Below are 25,186 nucleotides of genomic sequence, written 5' to 3'. Positions count from 1 at the left end.
TTGAAGTCAAAGGGCCCTTTTACTAAGCGATGATTAGCACTAATACATTCTTACCAATGCCTACAAATGGCACGCACTCATGAGCCACGTGCTAACTGTGAGCTCAGCACATGCCACTCATACACTAAAAAATACATTTTATTCTTTAGCTCAGGGAGTGTATTTGGGAGTAGAGAGTAGGCATGCCCTGCACTAATCAGTTAGCATGTGTGCATTGGCACTTGCTGACCAATTAGCGCAAGATCTGTGCAGGAGCCCTTAACATCTACTATAAGCTGGTGTTCAGGGCTCACCTGCTAATGGCCATCTGCTGATTTTGCAATTTGCATGTGGACATTAATTTTAAATAACCCAGCACTATCAGCATCTTAGAGCTAAAAAAGCATCTTAGAGCTAAAAAAGAGGCCTCAGCATATGGGAAACCCACATGCTAAAAACAGTGTCAGTCACTTTTTAGCGCAGCTTAATAAAAGGACCCCTTAAAAAAATTTTAGGGCTCCTTTTACTAAGGTGCGCTAGCGTTTTTAGCACACGCAGAAGATTAGTGCGCACTAACCCCACACTACGCGGCTAGAACTAATGCCAGCTTAGTAAAAGGAGCCCTTAATGTCTATGATTTTTGATTTATATTCTTAGAAGTGCTGTTGCATCTTCTTGATGGGGACTATATGATTTCAGCTCAATATTCTTTTTAAATATTGGTTTTAAGTTTTATTATGTTTGAGTTGAAAATTGCCTACTTTTTTCTGAGAAATTTGCATATTTTTCAAAATTCTAATTTAGAAATATAAACAAAGCATATACGGCCTCTTTTACAAAGCCGCACTAGCGGCTGCTCTGCGCTAATGGCCCTGAAGCCCATAGAGATTTAAAGGGCTTCGGGGCTGTTGCTGCGCAGCTTTGTAACAGAGGCCGATAGAGGAGATTTCCTTGAAGAATATCCTAGAAGAATATCACAGAAAATAGAGTTTCTACCAAAAATTTACTATTGCAGATGTATAGTATTATACCTAACATATAAAACTGAAAGCTGTTTTCAAAAATTTTACCTGTCCCAATATAGCTAAAATTAGAGAGCTTTTTCCACTTCCAACACTTCCACAAATTCCCACCAGTTTGCCCTACAAAGGAAAGAAAATCATGATTTTCAAATAAATCTATTTTTCTTCCACTAAAGAGGCTAATGTATAAAGCAGAAAAGATTTATACTAAAATGAGCCAGAATCACAGGAAGTTTTTCTCATGTGCAGGCTCATTTTAACAACCAAATTCAAATTGTGGCTTTGTTCTTGCAAAATGTCGGCATAAAATTGTGACTATTTTTGCAAAAATATAGCTATGTAACTGGCTGTATAAAAGATGAAACTGAATGATATAGAAATGCTTTGGAGTTACACTAAAAAAGAATATTACTTGGTTATGAATAGCATTACTGGCAAGCTGTTACTTAAAGTTTTAAAATAGTTGTTTTGTCCCAGCTGCTACTTCCTGTAAGATTGGGTAATAGAAGGGTCCAAGAACAGGGAACAGATCGCTGTGCCCTAAGCTAAAACGTGGTTATAAGATGTCAAAAGCTGAAAGAGAGAAACTAACTGTGTATGAGAAATAAGATACTAACATTTTAAGACCTGCAAATGTCAGGGAAAACTGCTAATGAGGTATTTGATAAGAAGTCATGTGACTGAAACTAACAAAAGGTACATTGCTGAAGTATGCAATTTATAATTGTATGATATTTTAGAGCTTAAAACTTGATTGGAACAAGTACTAACTAAGTATGTTCAATAATGAATTAATGATGTCATTAAGTTAATAAAATGGACGGCAACCCATGGCTCAGGGAGACTATTGGTTCAGATTCTGCCAGTTAGCAGGTTATTAACATGAATTTGTGTATATGATTGCTATTCTTTGGTCTCCCTCAGAAATGGAAAAAAGGACTGAAGGGGGTAGGAAATCTGTCCATGTAATTATTTAAAGTAGAGAATGACACAGTGGCTGTTACCCGCAGCTATCCACGGGTAACCCGCCAAAACAGTGGGGAAAAAACTGTGTTCACCGTGGCTATGGGGACAAGGCCATTCACCGCCCTGTGGAGTGGTGAATGGCCTTGTCCCCACAGTTAAGGGAGGGAACGCGCGCGGTCACCTATCGCGCTCCCTCCCTCCTTATTGATCACTGCTGCTGCTGCCGTCCAGTCCCAATATCTCCCTATTCCCTCCCTGCCCCTTACCTTCGTGGCCGCGATTTCTAAATTGCCTTCTTACAGCAGCCGGAGCATTGTGGCTGCGACCGGAAGTTGCTGTATGAAGGCAGTTTAGAAATCGCTGGCCATGAAGGTAAAGAGCAGGGAGGTTTGTCAGCACAGTTGGGCGCTGCAAGCAGGAAACACTCCTTCTGCCTGTCGGAACGGGGGGGGCACGGGTGCATGGTAGAAGCGGCTAAGAGGTGTTCTCACTGCAAGGGGGGGGGTGAAAGTGCCACGAAGGTAAGGGGTAGGGAGGGAGAAAGGGAGGAAAGGTGGGGTGGAGAGGAACAGACGCTGAAGGGAAATGGGGAAGACAGAGTGGGGAGAAGACGCTGAAGGGACATGGGGAAGACAGAGTGTAGAGAAGATGCTGAAGGGAAATGGGGAAGAGAGATTGGGAGAAGACTCTGAAGAGAAATGGGGAACAGAAAGTGGGGAGAAGGTGCTGAAAGGAAATGGGGAAGAGAGATTGGGGAGAAGACGCTGAAGAGAAATGGGGAAGAGAGATTGGGGAGAAGATGCTGAAGGGAAATGGGGAAGAGAGATTGGGGAGAAGATGCTGAAGGGAAATGGGGAAGAGAGATTGGGGAGAAGATGCTGAAGGGAAATGGGGAAGAGAGATTGGGGAGAAGACGCTGAAGGGAAATGGGGAAGAGAGATTGAGAGAAGACGCTGAAGGGAAATGGGGAAGAGAGATTGGGGAGAAGATGCTGAAGGGAAATGGGGAAGAGAGATTGAGGAGAAGATGCTGATGGGAAATGGGGAAGAGAGATTGGGGAGAAGACGCTGAAGGGAAATGGGGAAGAGAGATTGGGGAGAAGACGCTGAAGGGAAATGGGGAAGAGAGATTGGGGAGAAGATGCTGAAGGGAAATGGGGAAGAGAGATTGGGGAGAAGATGCTGAAGGGAAATGGGGAAGAGAGATTGGGGAGAAGACACTGAAGGGAAATGGGGAAGAGAGATTGGGAGAAGATGCTGAAGGGAAATGGGGAAGAGAGAGTGGGGAGAAGATGCTGAAGGGAAATGGGGAAGAGAGATTGGGGAGAAGACACTGAAGGGAAATGGGGAAGAGAGATTGGGAGAAGATGCTGAAGGGAAATGGGGAAGAGAGAGTGGGGAGAAGATGCTGGAAGGGAAGAAGACAGAGATGCCAGACTATGGGGGGAGCAGAGGGAAGAAGATGGGTGCTAAACCAATTTGGAGGGGGGGTGAAAGGGAGAGGCACAGTAATAGAGCAAATGGAAGATGCAGAGAGAAGAGAGACAGCGGATGGAAGGAACTGAATGAGAAGATGAGGAAAGCAGAAACCAGACAACAAAGGTAGAAAAAAAAATTATATTTCTTTTTCTTTTTTTGCTTTAGGATAAAGTAGTATATTAGTTGTGTTGATAAAAATTTATAAACAAAGCCCTGCCAGTTGAACATCTCTTTCTCCAGTTCAACAGCCAGAACTTTGATTTATAAGGAAGGAATAAGCTAAATATTGCAGTACTGAAGCTTGTATGTATGCTACGGGGACAGGGACGGGGCAGTGAATGGGATGGCAGTGACGGTGACGGGGCGGTGAAGGGAATGACTGTGATGGGGCAGTGAAGAGGACGGTGGGCCGGGGCAGTGACGGGGACAGATTTTTTCCCCGTGTCATTCTCTAATTCAGAGCAATCAACCTAGTGCCAACTTATACTAATATTCTCTAACTGCTTCTTGGTGCTCAATTATAGAATTGCTCCCATTGTCCACTGAACATCACTGCTGCTATTAATATAGGAACTCTCTTACTAAGATGTGTTAGGTGCTAATATGTGCTTAATGCAGCTTAGAATGGTATACCGTAGGACTTAGTCAGGCATCCTGAGGTAACTGTGCATGCTAATCATAAGGTAAAAAATATTTTTAATTTTTTTGAGGGGGAATATCAGAGGGCAGAGAGTGGGCATTCCTGTGCTAAATAGTTAACACATCTACATTACCATAAGTCCTTACCACCTACAAAATGCATGACAGCAAGTGTTCATGCATTAAATTTTATATTGTCCGTGCGCTGATATTAAAGCATGGCCATTAATACAAAAAATACATAGCAAAATTTAATGTTCAATATCCACTTGACTATCAGCTACTGTTTTCTTTAAAAAAAAGATTTTAGAGTATTTTGCATCCATTATGAGATATTAAGGGCTCCTTTTACAAAGCCGTGCTAGGGCCTTAACGCGCAGAATCACACACGCTAAATTGCCCCGTGCTCTAGCCGCTACCGTCTCCTTTTGAGCAGGCGGTAGATTTTTGGCTAGCGCGCGCTAATCTGGTACGTGCGTTAAAAACGCTAGTGCACCTTTGTAAAAAGAGCCCTAAGTGATACCAACCTTTTCTAAAGAAAAGTTAATATTGAAAAGTGTTGCCTGTAGAAGAGATTCTTCATTTTCTGGCATTTGTTTAAAAGTGTTTGTTCGATTTGAGAAAGTATTCTTTAGAATATGGCCTTGATTTTCCTTTCCCAAGGAATGTTTAGGAGCTGGGTCAGTAAATTGTTTCAGTTTTTCTTCAGACAAATAATTTTCTGATCTTTGCTTGCTTTTTCTTTTAATCTTGCTTTTTGATGAAACCATGCTGGCTGCTGGAGTCTTCCAAGTCAAGTAAGCTCCATTAAACTGTATAATACATCTAGGGTTTTCTTGTTCTTTCTTCGGTAGTTCTATTTCTTCCATTAAGAGCAGCTTCTATAAAAATATGTAAAATAATTATAGAACTGAGTAGAAACATCCTGTTTCAATATTTCCTTCATTACCATGAACTGTAAACATGCTGGCACACAATAAAACCATAGAATTTGTGTGCTAGAAGCTTATTCAAAAGCTTATGTGAATATTGGATTCCCAAGGCAGGCAAGGATGCAACTGCTGAAATATGATGATCAGTCACAGAAATTGTCCTATCCCCCCCCCCCCCCCCCCCCCCGTAAATTGTGACTTAAAAACAGTTCAAGAGAACCAGGTCCGATAAACTAATTCACTATTGAACAATATACTGGAGGTAATTTTATAAAGGATTTTTTTGTGTTTAAAGGCTATTTTATGCACATATAAAAAGCAATTCCATAACTGGGCACCCACATTTATGCACTTGCTCTCACTTTCATAGGCAACAGTATACTTACAAGTATAAGTGGCAGCAAAGCAGCTAAGCACTAGTCCGTTTGAATTCAGATAATTTATTTAAAACATTTATAATCCGCTTTTAACCAAAGCGGCTTACAATTAACATACACAGCATCAAAGACATATGTACTTGTCTACAAATATCTACAAATATCTAAATAACAAAAGTTAATAAATAAAACAAATTTAAATAGGGGTACATCTTGTCATATCTATCAGAAAGGAAAGTTACATCATCATAACCAGGGAAAAGCACCTCTAGCAAAAAAATGCCTGTGCAAAAATTTTAAGTCTTCAGTAATTTTCTAAAATGTAACAAACTTCTACAGAATCTAAAAAAAAAAAACTGTCAAAGCATTCCATAAGACAGGACCCGGCAATAGAGAAACAGGATTTTGTAGTCTTCACATAATGCATTATATCCCTTTTGCATATGTCAAGCAACAAACAGTTCTCAGATCTCAGTGCTCTGGATGGTCTGAAAATATCAAACATTTAGCCAAATAGTCAGGCAAGGTATCATAAATACCCTGTTAAACAACTTTCAGAACTTTAAATTGAATACGAAAGTGTACTGGTAACCAATATAATCTTTTTAAGACAGGAGATATATGTTCATAACAGGGCACTCTCATCAACATCCAAGCCTAAATGCAAAGGGGTGTTCCCATTGCCAGATCATAGGAGGGGCATAGGTATTGCTGCCACTTACACATGCAACTTCCAAACTACAGTTACATCAGGTGACCTATGTCTGATGTAACTGCGGGCATGTAAAAGTAAGATGCACTGATGCCGAATTAAATTATAGAATATTAACAGAATCTGAGTACTTGGGTGCCTTTATAAAATAGACTTCTATCTCACGGTATCAGGGCACCTAAAAGGAAGCACCCACTTATAGAATTACCCATTAGGGTTTTTATAAAATCACTTCAGAGTTTACACATCTACAAGAAGTTGTGTACTTTTACATAAACTGCATGTAGACAAGTTCAGGGAAGGAGATTGGGCAAAGCACAAACAAAATCACAATTCAGGCACATTTTATTTTATTTACTGCCCACAGTTTATTTTATTTACTGCCTACGGTTTCAATCTAGGTGCAATTTTTGATATTTTACCACTAGTATTTTATAAATACACAAGAACCCCATCGTTTTAGATTGGCCATGAAGAGGGAAATTAAGATGTCCAAGTTGGATTTCTACCAAATGCAGAACCTCTTATAAAATATATATAGGGATATGCAAGACAGCACATTAATTTTTCTCCAGCTTTCCCCACATTGATTGGGACTGGCTTTTTAGAATCATTGCCCCCAAGAGCATCTACCCCATCATTCCTCAGCAGCCCCTTAACTTTGTTCCCATTCTCCTATCGGCCCTCTGGCATAAAACCCCACTAAACATAAAAATTCCCCCAAATCCATCTCATAGCCCGTTCCCCCTCCCTGACATCCAGAAATCTCTTCTCAATGGCTCACAACAGACAATCTCACCCATCAACTCTCTCCTGACATCCAGACACTCTCTCCTGAGGGCTCCCTTCCAGAGCCTCATCCCTGATCCTCTCTCTGATATCCTGAAACCCTCCAAGGGCTTCTAAACAATTTCCTCCATGTCCCACCCCAAATTCCATTCCGTAATCTTACCAGGGTCTCTTGTATTCTTAGCGGGAACAGAAGTGATAGCACTCATGATTACTAGCAGTAGTATTAAGTTATTTTGAGGTGCCACTGAAAGTTCTCAGCCCAACCAGTAAACTTGGGGCAGTCTCCATCGAGGGTTATGCATTTAGTCCACTGTTTTTTCACTTTTTTCATTCTTTCACAAAAATACAGAGCAAAAAAAAATTGCTGGACTAAGTGTATAGCCCTCAATGAACAATACCCCAGCTTTGTTGGTTGGGCTGAAACCCCAACCCCTCGTACTTCTAGGGGGAAAGCTGCTAAATAAAATTTGGACCCTGGGCCAGCATGAGCAAATGCGACTGGGCATCATTCCTGATCCCACTACTAGGGACCCTGGTAAGGACCGGGGTGAGGGAGGTTTGCATATCAGAAAAGAAGTTGGGAATGAGATATGGTTATTGGGAGGGGAGTAGGAGATGGATGCCTTGGGGAAATTATCCAGAGGAGAATCAAATGGCGAAGGGGAGAGGAGGTTTTGGGGTAGAATCCATGCAGGAGTGGGGGTGATTGGGAAAGGCCTGACCTTGTCCTTTATTCCTGCTCCTTGAGAGCATGTGTATATTTATATCCATATATATTCCTCTATTAAAATAGTGAATACACATCAATATTGTAGGCCTCTTCAAACGACGGTTCATGACTTCTTGCAATCTACACATGGTTACTGTATGTATAAATAATAGGTTTCTAAAATCCCATCTATGCATGTGTTCAATACACATATATTTGCCTCTATTTACATATGGGTATGCTTCTAAATTGAAGGCAATGGATACCTACTTTATGTATCTTTAAGTTAAAAATAGGCACCTATATGGCCCTTCACACACAGGTGAACTGTTACAAAATTACCTCCACTCAGGGATCTCAACATCTGGATTGTTGACAATTGGAAATTTATTTTCAGCTAGTATCTCTTAGCTGTTATCCGCACTGGACTGCAAGGTAGTTGCGGTATATAAGAATTTATTTAATGTAATGAAGTAAGGTCTATGGGAGGCCTAACTCAGCAAGATAAGTCTGTATCTATTAGAGATGCTTATACGAGGACAATCCATGTATACATTTGAATTTAATTAGGAGTCTCAAAGCAACACGGTGGCACTTTGGGTGTAGACGTCATTGTCACATTATGGCATCATGCTCTGCACATTTAAAAACAGTGGTGTTTTTGGGTGGTTGGTTGTAAGAAAGACTACAGCACTTGCCATGCTGGCGTATGAGTATATCTTCATATGATCCACAGTAAGCAGTTTTGTATTCTATGACTAGGGAGTTTTTCCAACTTTTGTGTTTCTTCCTAATACTAGCCTTGAGTATATTAAGGGTGATTTAAATGGATGTTAAAGTTATAACATTGAGTATGATAAGTAAATGTGTAAATGAGGGGGTGGGAGTATGAATATGTGTATATTTAGCAATTCAAATTTTTGTTTATTTGTTGTTTTTTAGTATGTTCACATAATTTTACTACCCCCTCCTGAAGAAGCCATGAGGTGAAACTCAGGTCTGGGTAGAGGGGCATTTAAAGTATAATTTAATTCACAAGTGAAGATTTTTATCCTGTAAGAGCAGCTTAGATTTTAATCTGAAGCACAGCAGGAACATTGAAAGCTTGCTTTGTCAGATAAGTGCTTCAATTTTGTATTGTATGGTACAGCATATTCTGATTTAGTGACATAAGGGGACAGTAGAGTGCGGTAACGGCCCCCCGACTGGTATTCTTGCGGCTCAACTGTGGGAGATGTGGGTTCTGCGCACTCATATACACATATATTCATTTATTCTTATGGATTTGAGTTTACTTAGAAAATTTGATTAATATTAAACAAGACAAGTTGTATCCTATATTTTACAAAAGATATTAGTGGAGGAGATAAAGATGTTGACTCGAAAATTTAGACCCTTTCTCAGCTGTATTGTTTTCAGAGTTAGATGGTGAACTCATCCCTCAGTTACACTGATTTCATCAATACTTCATTAAAGGGGGCGAAAAGCAGTAGTGATATACAATTTGAAAAGTAGTTTGTTAGATGTTACCGTTTACTGTGTCAATAGCTTTTGGGCTTGTAGGCAGTATATAACAACTATGAATATTATCAAGAGTAAAATCTTTGACAATATGATTTTCGAAAGATGATGCAGAGCCTTGTAATTTCTAAATTGGATTTTTGTAATTTGTTGTTAATAGGTATTGTGAAATCAAAAATTAAAGCGCTGCAGGTTGTGCAAAACACTGCAGCCAGAATGATCACAGGAGTAGCTCGGAGTGATCACATTACACCAGCACTAAAACACCTGCATTGGTTACTAATTCAAGCAAGGATTGAATACAAAGGTTTGACAATTGTCCATCAGGTAATTTATGGGGTGGTACCTTGGTATTTAGCACAGACTTTGTAAAAATATATGCTTTTAAGATCACTGAGGTTACCATATGACAATGATTCCACTAGACCTACAGTGGACAGGGGAGAAGAAACTGTGTGCCCCATTAGAAACCCTGTTATTAGATCTGGGAGATTTCCAAAAGCCAGAGAAAATCCTGTAAGCAGCCGTAGTCAGGTGTCTGCAATTTTAAGAAATATTAAAGCTCAATCTGACTGCATGAGTGCAGGGCTCTTTAAGAGTTACTCTCCCCCTGCTAGAAGGGGGCGAGACTATCTGCCGAGAATGCCTTTTCATGAGCCTTCCTCATCAGGAAAGTGGAAGGCACAGCTGGAACAGGAAGCGGTACCAAGGCTGGGAAGAAAACCAGTCCTTCCTGTAGAGCATGGCTCTGAAACAGTGGCGTACCTAGCATATGTGACACCCGGGGCCCATCATTTTTTGACATCCCCCATCTATATAAAAAATATGATTTTTAGTAACAATCCACATATCGCACAAGAGTGTACCTAGGAAAAGGCAGCATCTTAAACACTGCAGTGAGAACTAGAACACCAACATTGTAAACACAAACATTGTAAAACTAAACAAGCCAGATCCCGCACAGTCAATTGATCATGCAGTCAATGCCAACTGAAAACTATGTCCTTTTCATACACACAGAACAGAGATACACCCTTGCCCAATAGGGAATAATCACAAACTAAAAGTAGAAATATGTAGACAAAAGTTAAACTGAACTGCCAAGAAACCAGACTCTGCATACAATGCAACACCACATCACAAAAACAGTGACACATGTCCCCTAATACTGTGCAAAATATAAAGACAGTAGATGTAAATTTGAAAAAATTGATACATAACAATCACCACTTTACAAATTAACAAATAAAAATAAAACAAATAATGAGAAATAAGAAAATACCATTTTATTGGACTAATCCATTTTTCAATTAGCTTTCAGAGGCCAAATCTTTCTTCAGAACAGTACAGTATGGGAAAAGAAAAGAAAGAAGAGAACATAGATAATATCAGCAAGCATGGCAAGGAAGAAAGCCATGCTGTAGTATAACAGTAATAACTAATAAACAATTTGTGGGTATACCTACAACTGCAGAAGGCAGACCCAGAGAGTAATCAACTAAACACTCCACACCTGTATGAAACATTAAATGTAAGTGGAACTTCAGGCAAGTAAACACGAAGAACCTGCAATACAAAAAAACATCAGTACATAATACCAAAAGAAAATCATTGCATTCTCAGTGAATCAAGAAAGGAGGCAAGTTCTTCAGGCTCTGTAAAAGAAGTGGTACGGTTGTTGTAGGTAACTTTCATCCTAGCAGGATACATGAGGCCATACTTTGCGCCAATATCTTTCAATTCTTGGTGGTGTGCCAGAAATGCCTTCCGTTTCAGCGCCATAGATTTAGCCAAGTCTGGCACAATAAAGAACTTCTTGCCTTGATGAAGTAGGTGAGGATGAGATTTGGCGGCAGTGATGATCTGTAGCGCATGTTGGAAGCGCAGGAGTTTCGCCACTATGGGCCGTGCTGTAGTTAAATGAGGAGATGGCTTGGATGGCACACGGTGCATCTGCTCTATCTCAAGCGGGGTAGAAAAAGTAAGGCCCAGCATTTTCGGCAGAAACTCAGTCAGAAAGGCTGCCATGTCTGCTCCCTCCGATTTTTCCGATAATCCAATAATTCAGATATTACTTCTTCAGCTGCGATTGGATAAATCCTGCAAATCTCTTTGCAGGGAGGAGATTAGTTTGTCATGTTTATCCACCAAGGAAAGTTTGGAATGTAGTGTCGTTGTTTTTTCCTTGAGTGCATCCAAGCGGTGATGCACGTTCACAAATTGAGCATTGAGCGATTCAATTTCAATCCTTAGCAGTTTTGTTTCCTCAACCTGCTCTTGCATGATATGCTTAAAGGAACGGAGTTCTTTATATGTCGAAATGCGAGTCCTCATGTTTAGACGCCATCTTGTCTGGCGAGCCCGGGTCAGTCTTAACTCTTTTGCCGCCGAGAGGAGCAGGCAGAGTGGGGTCTCCTATAATGTTTTTCGGGAGAGTCATCAAGCCCAACACCGAGATAACAATTACATATGTCGGGGAGAGAATATTCGCCTGAATGTACCTTTTTTATCTTGGATTAGGTGGCGGTGTGGAGGAGCTGTTACCCCATGCATCTGATCGCTTCGCTAGTCAGGTTCCGCCCCAACCTGGGCCATGTGCCTAAGGCCCCGCCCAGAGGAAGGGCCTAAGGCTCCCTGGCCTATTCTGATTGGCCCAGGCACCTTAGGCCCCACCAGTAGGCGGGGCTTTGGGAGGACTGGGCCAGTCCGGCCCCATTCTGCTGTGGGCTGCCTGCCGGACGGACGGGTTTGGCACCCGTCTGTCCGGCCAACGTTAAAAAGGTACGGGGAAGGGGTGTGTGGGTGGGGAGGTCGCGGGGTCGGCCGTGGGGGGTTGCAGGTTGGCTGGGGGGGGTCTGGGGGGGCAGATGTTGGGAGGGGGGTTCGTCGAGGGCCTGGGATCCCTCCTGCCCGTAATGTAGTGGGGGGGGGGGGTAGGGGGTCACCGGGGCCAGGAGGGCTTGGGCTCCCTTCTGGCCCAATCGAATAGTGGTGGGGGGTCACCAGGGCCAGGAGGGTTTGGGCTCCCTCCTGGTCCAATCGAGTAGCGGTGGGGGGGGTCACCAGGGCCAGGAGGGTTTGGGCTCCCTCCTGGCCCAATCGAATAGCGGCGGGGGGGGTCACCAGGGCCAGGAGGGCTTGGGCTCCCTCCTGGCCCTAGCCAGTCACGGGGGGGGGGGGATAGTCGCTGGGGCCAGGAGGCCGATATCATCGGGGGTGCCGATGTAGGCCGGGGCAAGAGGGCTTGAGCTCCCTCTTTCCCCGATGTTGTTGGGAGGGGAGAGGGTCATGTTTGACATGGCAGGAGGACTTGGGCACCCTCCTGCCTGGATGGTTGTGGGGGGGGGAGGATTCTGTAACCGGTGTTGTTTTTGACAGACACCAGTTACAGAATCTAGCTTTTAGGTGAAGGACTGGCTCCTCCTTCGCCTAAAAGCCCTTCTGTTGCACGTTTGTGGCTTAAGCGTTTTTTTGTTTCATTATGGCTGAACAGTGTAGACGTGGTGTGGGTGTACTTTTAGACGTAGTGGTGATTGGGCGTTTAGGCAAAGGAAGGCCATAATCAAAACAAGGACGTTTGTTTTGGTTATGGACACTTTCCCTGCTTCTGGGTTGAACGTTTAAGGACTTAGGCCAAAAGGGGACTTAGATGCTTTTTTTTATTATGTCCCTCTATCTATTTGTACAAGTTTTTTTATTAGAATGGTATGATTCTTAAGTATATATGATATAATCTGAGGTCTGTAGGAAAGAGGTTTGAAGGATGTTTTCCTGTTGTTATGAGCCTGTATGTAGTTGATTATGTGTGTTTTATTGTAATCAGCTTAGGCATTAAGCTGGGAAGAAATTTTTAAAATAAATAAATATTCAACAATGTACAAGTTATAGGCCTCTATCTATTTTTTTATTCCTTAATAAAGTTGTTGAATAAATTATCATAAAACAATTTCAGAGCTATTTAGAAGATTTTAGCCTGTTAAACCTAGTCCAATCAGGTTTCAGGCCAGGGTTTTATTGGTTAAAGGAGATTTAGGCGGGGGGAGAGGGGTCAAAAAACCCTGTTTTGGATCTTAAAGAGATCTTATTTCAGTACCTTCTACTGACAATCTAGCCTACTGCTAATGAGTTTGAAACCTATTTTTCAAAAAGGTTTCTTTAATATGCTAGTCTTTCCTTGTTGATCAAAATTCTACTCTGTTGACTTCTCCACTGAATGATGAACTTATTAGTGATGTTCCCAAAGAAGGAATCTGGTCTACATTTATACCGGGAACAGGAAGACCCACCATTTTGAAGAAGTGGGTTTGCCGGCAAGAGAGAGTAGAAACATAGAAACATAGAAGATGACGGCAGAAAAGGGCTACAGCCCATCAAGTCTGCCCACTCTGCTTACCCACCCCCTGTCTATGCCCTAATGACCCAATTTCCTTATCTTGACCCTCATAGGGATCCCACATGGGTATCCCATTTATTCTTAAAGTCTGGCACGCTGTCTGCCTCGATCACCTGCACTGGAAGCTTGTTCCAATGATCAACCACTCTCTCTGTGAAGAAATACTTTCTGGTGTCGCCATGAAATTTTCCGCCCCTGAGTTTGAGCGGGTGCCCTCTTGTGGCCAAGGGTCCCTTGAGAAAGAAAATATCATCTTCCACTTCGACACGTCCCGTGAGGTACTTAAATGTTTCGATCATGTCTCCCCTCTTCCTACGTTCCTCAAGAGTGTAGAGCTGCAATTTGTTCAGTCTCTCTTCGTACGAGAGACCCTTGAGCCCCGAGATCATCCTGGTGGCCGTCCGTTGAACCGATTCAATTCTGCGCACATCTTTACTGTAATGTGGCCTCCAGAATTGCACACAGTACTCCAGATGAGGTCTCACCATGGCCCTGTACAACGGCATTATGACTTCAGGCTTTCGGCTGACGAAATTTCTATTGATACAACCCAATATCTGCCTTGCCTTAGATGAAGCCTTCTCCACTTGATTGGCAGTTTTCATGTCTGCACTGATGATTACTCCTAAATCTCGTTCTGCTGAAGTCCTAGTTAAAGTTTCTCCGTTCAAGAAGTACGTCCTGCATGGATTTCCGCTTCCGAGGTGCATGACCTTACATTTCTTAGCATTGAAGCCTAGCTGCCAGGTTGAGGACCAACTTTCCAATGTAAGCAGGTCCTGCGCCATATAATTCTGTAAACTGCATTCACTTACTATATTACATAGTTTGGCGTCATCGGCGAATAGTGTTATTTTACCTTGAAGCCCTTGAGTCAGATCCCCTATGAATATGTTGAAAAGGAGTGGACCCAGGACCGAGCCCTGCGGCACTCCACTGGTCACCTCCGATGTTTTAGAGAGGGTACCATTAACCACCACCCTCTGAAGTCTGCCACTCAGCCAATCATTGACCCATGCAGTTAGTGTCTCTCCTAACCCCATCGATTCCATCTTGCTTAGCAGCCTGCGGTGTGGGACACTGTCAAAAGCTTTCCTGAAGTCCAGGTACACGACGTCCAAAGACTCTCCCAAGTCCAACTTTCTTGTTACCCAGTCAAAGAAGCTGATGAGATTGGATTGGCAGGACCTACCCTTGGTGAATCCATGCTGACTGGGATCCCGAAGATTCCCTTCATTCAAGATCGTGTCCAATTTGCTTTTAATTAGTGTTTCCATGAGTTTGCACACTATTGATGTGAGACTCACCAGTCTATAATTCGCAGCCTCTGCCCTGCAACCCTTTTTATGCAGAGGAACGACATTAGCTAATTTCCAGTCCAGGGGAACTTTCCCCTTACTTAGGGAGAAATTGAATAGCTCAGCCAACGGTTTCGCCAGTACATCGCTCAATTCTCTGAGCATTCTTGGGTGCAAATTGTCTGGTCCCATGGCTTTGTTCACCTTGAGTCTTGCCAGTTCACTGTAAACTTCACCTGGTGTGAACTCAAAATTCTGAAACGGGTCTTCTGTGCTTTGTGTTGCCTTCAACTGGGGACCGTGTCCCGGTGCCTCACAGGTGAAGACTGAGCAGAAGTATTCATTCAGTAGTTCGGCTTTATCGGAATCTGCTTCCACGTAACTTCCGTCCGTTCTTCTAAGGTGTACTATCCCGCCTGTGTTCCTTTTTCTGTCACTAATATACCTGAAGAAGGATTTGTCCCCCTTTTTAATGTTTTTTGCCAGAATTTCTTCCACTCGAAGTTTTGCCTCCCTAACTGCCATTTTGACCGCTGTAGACCTGGTCCTATATTCTACTTTTGCCTCTCTTTTCTCCGTGCGCTTGTAGGAGAGAAACGCTTTTTTCTTCTCCTTAATGAGGTGCGAGATCTCCGCGGTGAACCATTGGGGTTTATTGTTTCTTTGTCGTTTATTTACTGATTTTATGAAGCGGCTAGTTGCTTCATGTATGGTTGATTTCAGTGTTAACCACTTAGCTTCTACATCATTGGTCTCCGCTTGGTCCTGCAGCGTCTGATGGATGAAATCTCCCATGCGTGCGAAGTCTGTGCCCCGGAAATTGAGTACCTTTGTTTTCGTGTTTGATCTAGGGAAGCCTTTCCTAAGGTTGAACCATACTATATTGTGGTCGCTGGAGGCTAGCGTATCTCCTACTGAGACCTCTGAAACGCTTTCCCCGTTGGTGAGTACCAGGTCGAGGATCGCCTGGGCCCTAGTGGGCTCCGTTACCATTTGTTTGAGACGTGCTCCCTTTATGGAGGTTAAGAGCCTCCTGCTACCGCTGGTTGTCGCTGAAAATGAGTTCCAGTCTGCATCAGGCATATTGAAGTCCCCTAGCAGTACAGCTTCTCCTCGTAGAGTGATATTCTCTATGTCTTCAATTAATTCTGTAGGCATCCCTCCTGCTGTTTTTTTCTACTAAAAGGTATGGGAGTATGTGGGTGGGGTGGGGAGTGTCAGGGGTTGCAGGAGGAGGGCCCCTGAGCTAGGGGGCTGACTCCCAGCCCACTAGGGATTTTCTGGGGTAAGTATGGGGATGTCGGGAGTCCTGGGGAGTGTCAGGGGTTCTAGAGGGGAGGGCCTTTTTTTAGGTGGGGGCCATGGATGGGGATCAGTGGAATAGAGAGAGAGGGGGGGATGGGGGGGCTCTTTTTTTAATGGGGAATTGGGGCCTTTATCGGCAGGGTTGGCTGACATAGCCGTGGAGGGGCATAATAAAAAAAAAAAAGTCTAAAGTCCCCTTTTGGCCTAGGGCCCTAAACGCTGAAAGTAGCAGCGGGGAAAATGTCCATTCTCAAAAAAAAACGTCCAAAATAAGGTTTTTTTGAGAATGGTCTACCTCTACGTTCAGCAGTTTAATTGCCCAGACCATCACTACATCTAAACTTACAACACATTATCAACCAAAAATTTGCCCAAGTCCCAAACGCCCAAAACAAGACCTTTTAGGTGAAGGAGGGGCCAGTCCTTCGCCTAAAAGCTGGATTCTGTAACCGGTGTCTGTCAAAAACAACACCGGTTATAGAATCCCCCCCCCCAATGATCACGGCAGGAGAGATGCCTCATCTCCCCTGCTGCGATCACGATCCCCACCCCCTGAACTGCCATGACCTGCGGCAGGAGAGATGCCCAATCTCTCCTCCCGCGATTCGTGGCAGTTTGGGTGGGGGGGATCGTGATCGCGGCAGGAGAGATGAACCATCTCTTCTGGCATGATCATTGCGGTGGTGGGTAGGCAGGTTGCCGGGGCTGCTGAGCAAATCACGGCAGCCGCGATCAGCTTAACGGCCCCTATTCAGAACTTATACCTGTTTTGACTTGGTTTAAGTCAAAACATATAAGTTCCGACTGAGCAACCTGTTAAAGGTTTTGGTTATACTTGTTGTACAACTAAGTCTAGGTCGGCCCACCTCCTGCCCACCTCCCATCCTTACCCCTCCTCTAAAAACATCTCTTTTCGCTCTAGGTGTTTAGAGGCAGGGGGAAAGGCCCAAGCTGGTTTTAGATATGTCTAAAACCAGCTTTGATTATCAGTACTTAGACAATCTGGCTTTTTGATCATCCAAGTACCGATTTAGGCCACTTTTTGGACTTTTTTTCATTATTATTATGAGCCCCTTACTTTTCTGTCAATATCTGCCAATCAGCGTTCAGGCACTGACAGTAAAGTAAGGCTACGACAGCTCAGATTCTGCTGGTAAAGTATGCATGGGAAACAACACATTTCCTTGCTGTGCATTACATGGAGTGTTCATTAAGCACAGTACTTACCTGTATCAGGTGTTATCCAGGGACAGCAGGCAAATATTCTCACAGATGAGTGATGTCATCTATGGAGCCCCAGTATGGACAGTGCAAAAGTGTACTGTCACTAACTTCTTTAGATGTCTTGAGACCATCCATAACATGCATGTGTGAATGCCTTCCCACTTGACATTGGTTCGTGGGATTATCAGTTCCGTAAAAAAGCAAAGAAGCTAACTAGGGAAGGTGGGAGGATTGTGAGAATATCTGCCTACTGTCCCTGGATAACACCTGTTACAGGTAAGTAACTGTGCTTTATCCCAGGACAAGCAGGGCTATAAATCTAGTCCAGCAATTTTCCTTTTTTTGTTCTGTATTTTTCTTTCTTCTTATTATTTATTTATTAAATTTTCAAGTTACAAACAAGCAAACTTTTCTTGATTACAGATTTAGAAAACAAAATTCACTAACGACCTCTTTTACAAAGCCAAGCTAGTGTCTGCGCTGCGCTGCGCTGCGCTAACGGCCCTGAAGCCCATAGAGATTTAAAGGGCTTTGGGGCTGTTGCCGCGCGGCAGTTGCTAGTGCGGCTTTGTAAAAGAGGCTGTAAATGTGAAGTAGAACAAAAATACAAGGAAATTACACTCATTATTTAGTCCACTAATTAAGAGATCCAAGTATTAGAAAAAGAAGGACAGCATTTGAAAACAATAACCAACAGCTGGTTTATTACACTGTGGGAGATGTTATTTGACCAATAGTCACTTCCCCTCCCTCTTTAGCCACAATAAATTCTAACAGTTGTTTCTGAATCAGACAAGGGGCCATCTAATATATACATCTGCGTTTTCTGGGGATTTGAACCCACCACCTGTGAATGATGGAGCAGGTATCCTTAACCACTGGGCCACTTCATCTCTTCAACAGAAGTGCATGTTAGAGGACATAGTCCCCATGAGGAATGGGGCCTGTAATATATAGACAAAGATCAAGGTCCTCTTCCCATGTTAATAGTATGGTTTTGAACAGCCCAACAGCACACAGCCCTCTAGACCATACTTTTAATATGAGTACACTGTAACAAAGACCCTCATTTTCCCAAACCGTGCCAATGGGTGCATTCTCATGAATCGCACCAAGCGTTGCTCACCTCTAGGTGCCTGAAAAGTATGCTTGCTTCCAGCAAGCCTATAATATAGGCATCAAATTAGGTGCCTAGCTAGCCTGAGTCTGTAACAAGGTGCTTAAGTGCAAACCATGCCCTTGCATATCTCTTTATACGCCTACAAATTTTTAGGCATACCGTTATAGAATATGGTCATATTGCTAGGTGCCTAAGTTTCAATTAATTCCAATTTGAGCTAATTAAGCACCAATTAAGCCTATTAATTAAGTTAGGAGTCTAGATTGGCTAGGCGCACTGACTTAGAATCAGGGCCTTTCTCTCTAATAAGGTTATTAATGGTAAAATGCTGAGAGAAGAGGCTTTTCTGGAGGACATATGTGAAGATTGTCAAAGTAATCAAGGGCTTATCTCCTGCCTGTATAGGTACTTGAGGAAAGTTGTGTGGCCTTATTGCTTGCATCATATTAAATAGGAACGAGAACTGGAAGTTCACTATCAGGAACATGAATGGGACACATTGGCCAAAGCTCAGGTTAAGAACTCCTTGGCAATTAATGTAAAAGAAAATGGGATCAAAGTCCTATATTGGTGGTACTTTACCCTGCACATCTCCATCAGACCTCCCCTCTATCTTCTTCGAGTGTTGGAGACATTGTAGGGGGGGGTTGATATGATGGGTCACATTTGGTAGTCCTGCAGAAAGGCAGCTACCTACTGGAGAGCTGTCAAGTATTGGTTACAAAGGTGGATTAGCCGTTCCATACTCTGGGGTCCAGGTATTTATCTTTTTAATAAAATTCCCTGGGGACTAACTCAGAGTCAAATCGAAATTGGTAAAGTATTTCTTAAATGTAGCCTGGCTAAATTTGGTTGGGCAATGGAAGATGGTTACAACTCCATCATTGATTAAATGATTGACTAAATCTGTGATATGGGATGTCTTTTAGCAGACCATAGGCATGCTTTTAATTCATTGGGACAAGGTATGGTTCCACTTTGTATCCAATTACTCCTATTGACTCCCCTTCTACATTGCTGGGGCAACATTGTATATTTTGTTTTTTAATTTTAATTTTCCCTTACCCTTTTCTTTCTTTTTATGTGTGTTCTCATAGTCCCTATATTTCAGGTTATAGTGGATTTGATGGAAGGGGGGGTTAGGGAAGTTAATTAAAAAAATTACTAAAGGTGTTATATTCTGTTGAGTATTATTTGTTATATCCCAGTTTGTTGGCTATTCTATTCACAATGCTTGTTGTAGTTTGTTTGTTTATTTTTTTTAATGATGCTTGTTTTGTGCATATCCATCTACTTAAGTTTTTCTTTTTGTACTTGTTTTTTGTGTACCATTTGTCCCACGAACCTTGATTTCAATAATGACCTCTAAAAATAAATAATAAACGACTGAAATAGAAATTTAAATAGTACCAGAAATCTGCTGACCGACACTGAAGCTTCCGATGTAGATTTTATAGCCAGTGGTAAAATTTTGAGGGCTGCTGTCATGGAGTTGAAAATGGTAACAACTGTAAATGCCTGAATTAAAACAAAAAAAGTTATTTAATTTTCATTTAATATTATGTTTATTAACATCCTATTGCAATTTACAGGGAGTGTGTTGCTATTAAAAAGCATTACGACCATAACATGTATTATTTGGTAATGCATGTTAAAGGACAATAACTTACATTATATTACTGTAATGCACATTAATTTAAAGTACTGCAGGATACACAGTAATAAGATGCAAAGCATGCAAAACACCTCATTGCTGTATAAACTGAATAACACATCTTGCCATGGATACTCCTATCTGCTTTATCCTGGAAAAATAATGCAAGCTGGCATTATTTTTACTGGGTAGGAAGTATCAGGCCACTAAAATACAGTCTGATGCTACCAAGTGCTTCTTAAAGGGGCAACTTACACTTCTTCCCGATGTTCTTCCTGCTCCCACTTACACTTTTTCCCGATGTCCCCCAGTCCTAAAGAACCCCACAAAGAAGGATTGTACCTGGAGCTGTGGTGCTGTGTTTCTCTGTTTCTGGATTTTAACTTGCAAATTTTTCCTGCTGTTGCATGTTCCAGTATTTTTTTTTTTTACACCTTACTGACCATCAGTTTGCAACAATTGGTAAATTAACCTGTGCATGTAGCAGGACATATCTTGGACCTGATATTTGTGCCATGAGAAAAGTTGTTAGTCTCCAACCTTCAAATTTCTCCTGTTTTATGGTTGGATCATTGTCTTTTGACCTTGAGTTACCCATACCCACCTTGAGGAAAGGCAGGATATAAAGAAAGAAACCATAAACCATAGATACATATTAATCAATTCAAGAAATTGATTTATATAGATCTGAAATTTGTGCTTAAGTAAAAATGTAAGGATCAACCATCACAAGTTCGTGAAATATAAAAAAAACCAAGAAGAGGAGAGCAGAAAGGACTACAGGGTAAAACTGAAAGAAGCCAAGAGAGAGATACGTCTGGCGAAAGCACAGGCGGAAGAACAAATGGCTAAATATGTAAAAAAGGGAGACAAAAATTTTTTCAGATATATTAGTGAAAGGAGAAAGATGAAAAATGGAATTGCTAGACTAAAAGATGCTGGGAACCAATATGTGGAAAGTGATGAGGAGAAAGCAAATGTGCTAAACAAATACTTCTGTTCTGTGTTCACAGAAGAAAATCCTGGAGAAGGTCCGAGATTGTCTAGCAAAGTTACACGAGAAAATGGAGTAGATTCTGCGCCGTTCACGGAGGAGGGTGTTTATGAGCAACTTGAAAAACTGAAGGTGGACAAAGCGATGGGACCAGACGGGATCCATCCCAGGATACTAAGGGAGCTCAGAGAGGTTCTGGCAAGTCCTATTAAAGACTTGTTCAACAAATCTCTGGAGACGGGAGTGATTCCTGGGGATTGGAGGAGAGCGGATGTGGTCCCTATTCATGAAAGTGGTTACAGGGATGAAGCAGGAAACTACAGGCCGGTGAGCCTCACTTCAGTTGTTGGAAAAATAATGGAAGTGTTGCTGAAAGAAAGGATAGTGTACTTCCTTGAATCTAATGGGTTACAGCATCCGAGGCAACATGGCTTTACAAAAGGTAAATCGTGCCAAACGAACCTGATTGAATTTTTTGATTGGATGACCAGAGAGCTGGATCGAGGACATATGCTAGATGTAATTTACTTGGATTTCAGCAAAGCCTTTGATACAGTTCCTCATAGGAGGCTGTTGAACAAACTTGAAGGGCTGAAGTTAGGACCCAAAGTGGTGAACTGGGTCAGAAACTGGCTGTCGGACAGACGCCAGAGGGTGGTGGTTAATGGAAGTCGCTCGAAGGAAGAAAAGGTGAGTAGTGGAGTCCCTCAGGGATCAGTGCTGGGGCCAATCTTGTTCAATATGTTTGTGAGTGACATTGCTGAAGGGATAGAAGGAGTGGCCTTAGGCACCTGGGCCAACTGGAGTCCTAGGCCTCCTTCCCAGTGCATCCTGGGATGCAATAGGAGTGGACTAAGACTCCGATTGTAAACCAAACTATAGTATTAAGGACAAAATATACCATATGACCATTCAAACCTAATGATTTTGAAATATTGAGTACCAGCTTTACAGAACTTCCAAATTATTTGGAAACAATAAACTTCAACTAGTGGTGTGGGTATATCATAGTACCACTATTAATCAGATCACAGGATCTCTTGTGCCTTTTTGCAGATGATACCAAGATTTATAACAGAATAGACACCGAAGAGGGAGTGGAAAATATGAAAAAGGATCTGCAAAAGTTAGAGGAATGGTCTAATGCCTGGCAACTAAAATTCAATGCAAAGAAATGCAGAGTAATGCATTTGGGGATTAATAATAGGAAGGAACCGTGTATGCTGGGAGGAGAGAAGCTGATATACACGGACGGGGAGAAGGACCTTGGGGTGATAGTGTCCGAAGATCTAAAGGTGAAAAAACAGTGTGACAAGGCAGTGGCTGCTGCCAGAAGGATGCTGGGCTGTATAAAGAGAGGCGTAGTCAGTAGAAGGAAGAAGGCCCCACTTGGAGTATTGTGTTCAATTTTGGAGACCGTATCTGGCGAAGGACGTAAGAAGACTTGAGGCGGTCCAGAGGAGGGCGACGAAAATGATAGGAGGCTTGCGCCAGAAGACGTATGAGGAGAGACTGGAAGCCCTGAATATGTACACCCTAGATGAAAGGAGAGACAGGGGAGATATGATTCAGACGTTCAAATACTTGAAGGGTATTAACGTAGAACAAAATCTTTTTCAGAGAAAGGAAAATGGTAAAACCAGAGGACATAATTTGAGGTTGAGGGGTGGTAATGTTAGGAAATTCTACTTTACGGAGAGGGTGGTGGATGCCTGGAATGCGCTCCCGAGAGAGGTGGTGGAAAGTAAAACTGTGACTGAGTTCAAAGAAGCGTGGGATGAACACAAAGGATTTAGAATCAGAAAATAAGATTAAATATTGAACTAAGGCCAGTACTGGGCAGACTTGCACGGTCTGTGTCTGTATATGGCCGTTTGGTGGAGGATGGGCTGGGGAGGGCTTCAATGGCTGGGAGGGTGTAGATGGGCTAGAGTAAGTCTTAACAGAGATTTCGGCAGTTGGAACCCAAGCACAGTACAGGGTAAAGCTTTGGATTCTTGCCCAGAAATAGCTAAGAAGAAAAAATTTAAAAATTTAAATTGAATCAGGTTGGGCAGACTGGATGGACCATTCGGGTCTTTATCTGCCGTCATCTACTATGGTACTATGTTACTATGTTAAGTTCAAAATTAACATAAGAAGGAATTTATATGCAGTTTTTAAAAATTTTTGCCTAGAAGTACCAAAAATCATGTATTAGAAATATCACAACATAAATTCCTGCAAAAAATAATCCACTTTAGATCTGACAGCAAATTAAAGAAGCTTTATTCTCAGAAAAGCTCTGCATGAGATATTGTATTGTGAAACCCATAAGTCCTGTCACCAGTACAGCCAGGGCACCCCTTCAGGCCACAGGGACAAGGCCTCCTACTTTAATCTGGAAAGATTAAAATACCTATTAGTCCCATTATTATGAGTCAAACACTATGCAAATTCTTTAACGAGTCCAAGAAAAATCATCAAGCAAAATATTCCTCTTCATACACTTACACATAATCAGCCTATGAAAAGTGTTTTAAAAATGTAGAATTCAGTCTAGGCCTGCTATAAGACCCAACTGCAGGCCAGATTTTCTGCCTTGCTGTCCAGCATAGCTCATTTATACAAGGCTACATTACTAATCACCACTCTCATAAAAATAAATCTTTAAACAAAAAATCCTTCTTTCTTAGGTTATATTTGATTAGCATCTTAATGTTTCTTAACCTATGAAAATTTCTGCCACCTTGCTATTACACGACCAGGCCAGGTTTTTCTTCTCACAGTTCAAGCACAGTTCAGTCGCACTGGGCTACATTTCTAAACTGCAATCTCTTCCAGCATTAGGATATCTGTGTTTTTTTTTAAAAACCTTCAACTGTCCCTCCCCTACTATGCTTACAGTATTCACACGACAGTTCTCTGTAGTGTAATCCAAACTCCCATACACATTAAGATTCCCTTTCATAGGCGGTTAGTAGCTCAGCTGTTTGGGGAGGCTAAAGTGGGTAAAGCAGGGTAGGGCCTGATTCCTTAACTGTGTGATTTTGTGTGACAAAATGTAAAAATGTCAGCAAAATAGTTGCAGATAATACATATCATAATATCTAAATTTAATGAAAGGTATCAAATGCTGAAGAATAAAGTCAAAAAGAGAATTAAACCGTGCAAACCAGTAAATATATAGGTCTCTTAGGCAACTGAATTAAAGTGGATTACAAAAAACTGTCAGTAGATAATGCCTACACCTTTATAGAGGCCTGCAGCCAGTCCACCACTTCCTTTCTCACCTCCCCCACATGCCTGGAGCACATCTGGCCCCTCTCTTTCTCTATCACATCGCACCTGTCCCTTTCTTCTTTTTTTTATTAGCATTTAGCATTTTCTTTATGCTACAAAATTAATACAGAAAAATGAGGCAAAAACAAGAACAAGTAAAAAGATACAAATCAGATCATTCAGGTTCACATCAAGGAAGAACAAAAGAGATAACATAACTGAAAAATTATCTGATTAGCTCAGATGCCTAAGGCCCCTCTCATAGGGATCTGACCAGTTGGAGTCTTAGATGTCAAAGAGGGTTTCTTTATAACTTTTGTCCATATATGATCATAAACCAATCTGTAGTATTAAGGACAAAATATACCATATGTCCATTCAAGCCTAATGATTTTTAAATATTGATTAAACAAGAGTACCAGAACTTCCAAATTATTTTGAAACAATAAACTTCAACTAGTATGGTGGGTATATCATAGTACAACTGTTAATCAGATCATAGGATCTCTTTTAACAAAATGTTATTCCCCATCCTGGGATCACAGATTCTAATCACTTCCTGCCAGTGCTGGAACTGGTGATAACCGTTTAAGATATGTGCTGCCAATAAGTTGTAGTCTTTTAAGATTGAAAACAAGAAATTTAGAATAGCTTTTTTGCACACAAATTAGTTTATATTTTTGTTAGGTGTGGGAGTGGCATATATATGATTAGAATCTGTAATCCAAGGATGGGGACTTGGAATAACATTTTGTTATAAGAGATCCTATGATCTGATTAATAGTGGTACTATGATATACCCACACCACT

General features: G+C 41.9%; 1 protein-coding gene across 1 annotated transcript in view; it reads right to left on the bottom strand.

Moving 5' to 3' along the window:
* LOC117362914 (multidrug resistance-associated protein 5-like) overlaps positions 1-25,186 on the bottom strand; it is a 324,462-nt gene that overhangs the window by 216,698 nt on the left and 82,578 nt on the right. The window contains 3 exon segments of the mRNA XM_033950006.1: positions 1,050-1,121; positions 4,612-4,965; positions 19,878-19,985. Of these exon segments, the coding sequence (XP_033805897.1) occupies positions 1,050-1,121; positions 4,612-4,965; positions 19,878-19,985 (534 nt within the window).

This window comes from Geotrypetes seraphini, chromosome 6 (genome assembly GCF_902459505.1).
Source record: "Geotrypetes seraphini chromosome 6, aGeoSer1.1, whole genome shotgun sequence".
Lineage (NCBI taxonomy): Eukaryota > Metazoa > Chordata > Amphibia > Gymnophiona > Dermophiidae > Geotrypetes > Geotrypetes seraphini.
The sequence above is the reverse complement of the archived record's forward strand: the minus strand, read 5'-3'. Positions and strand labels throughout refer to the sequence as shown.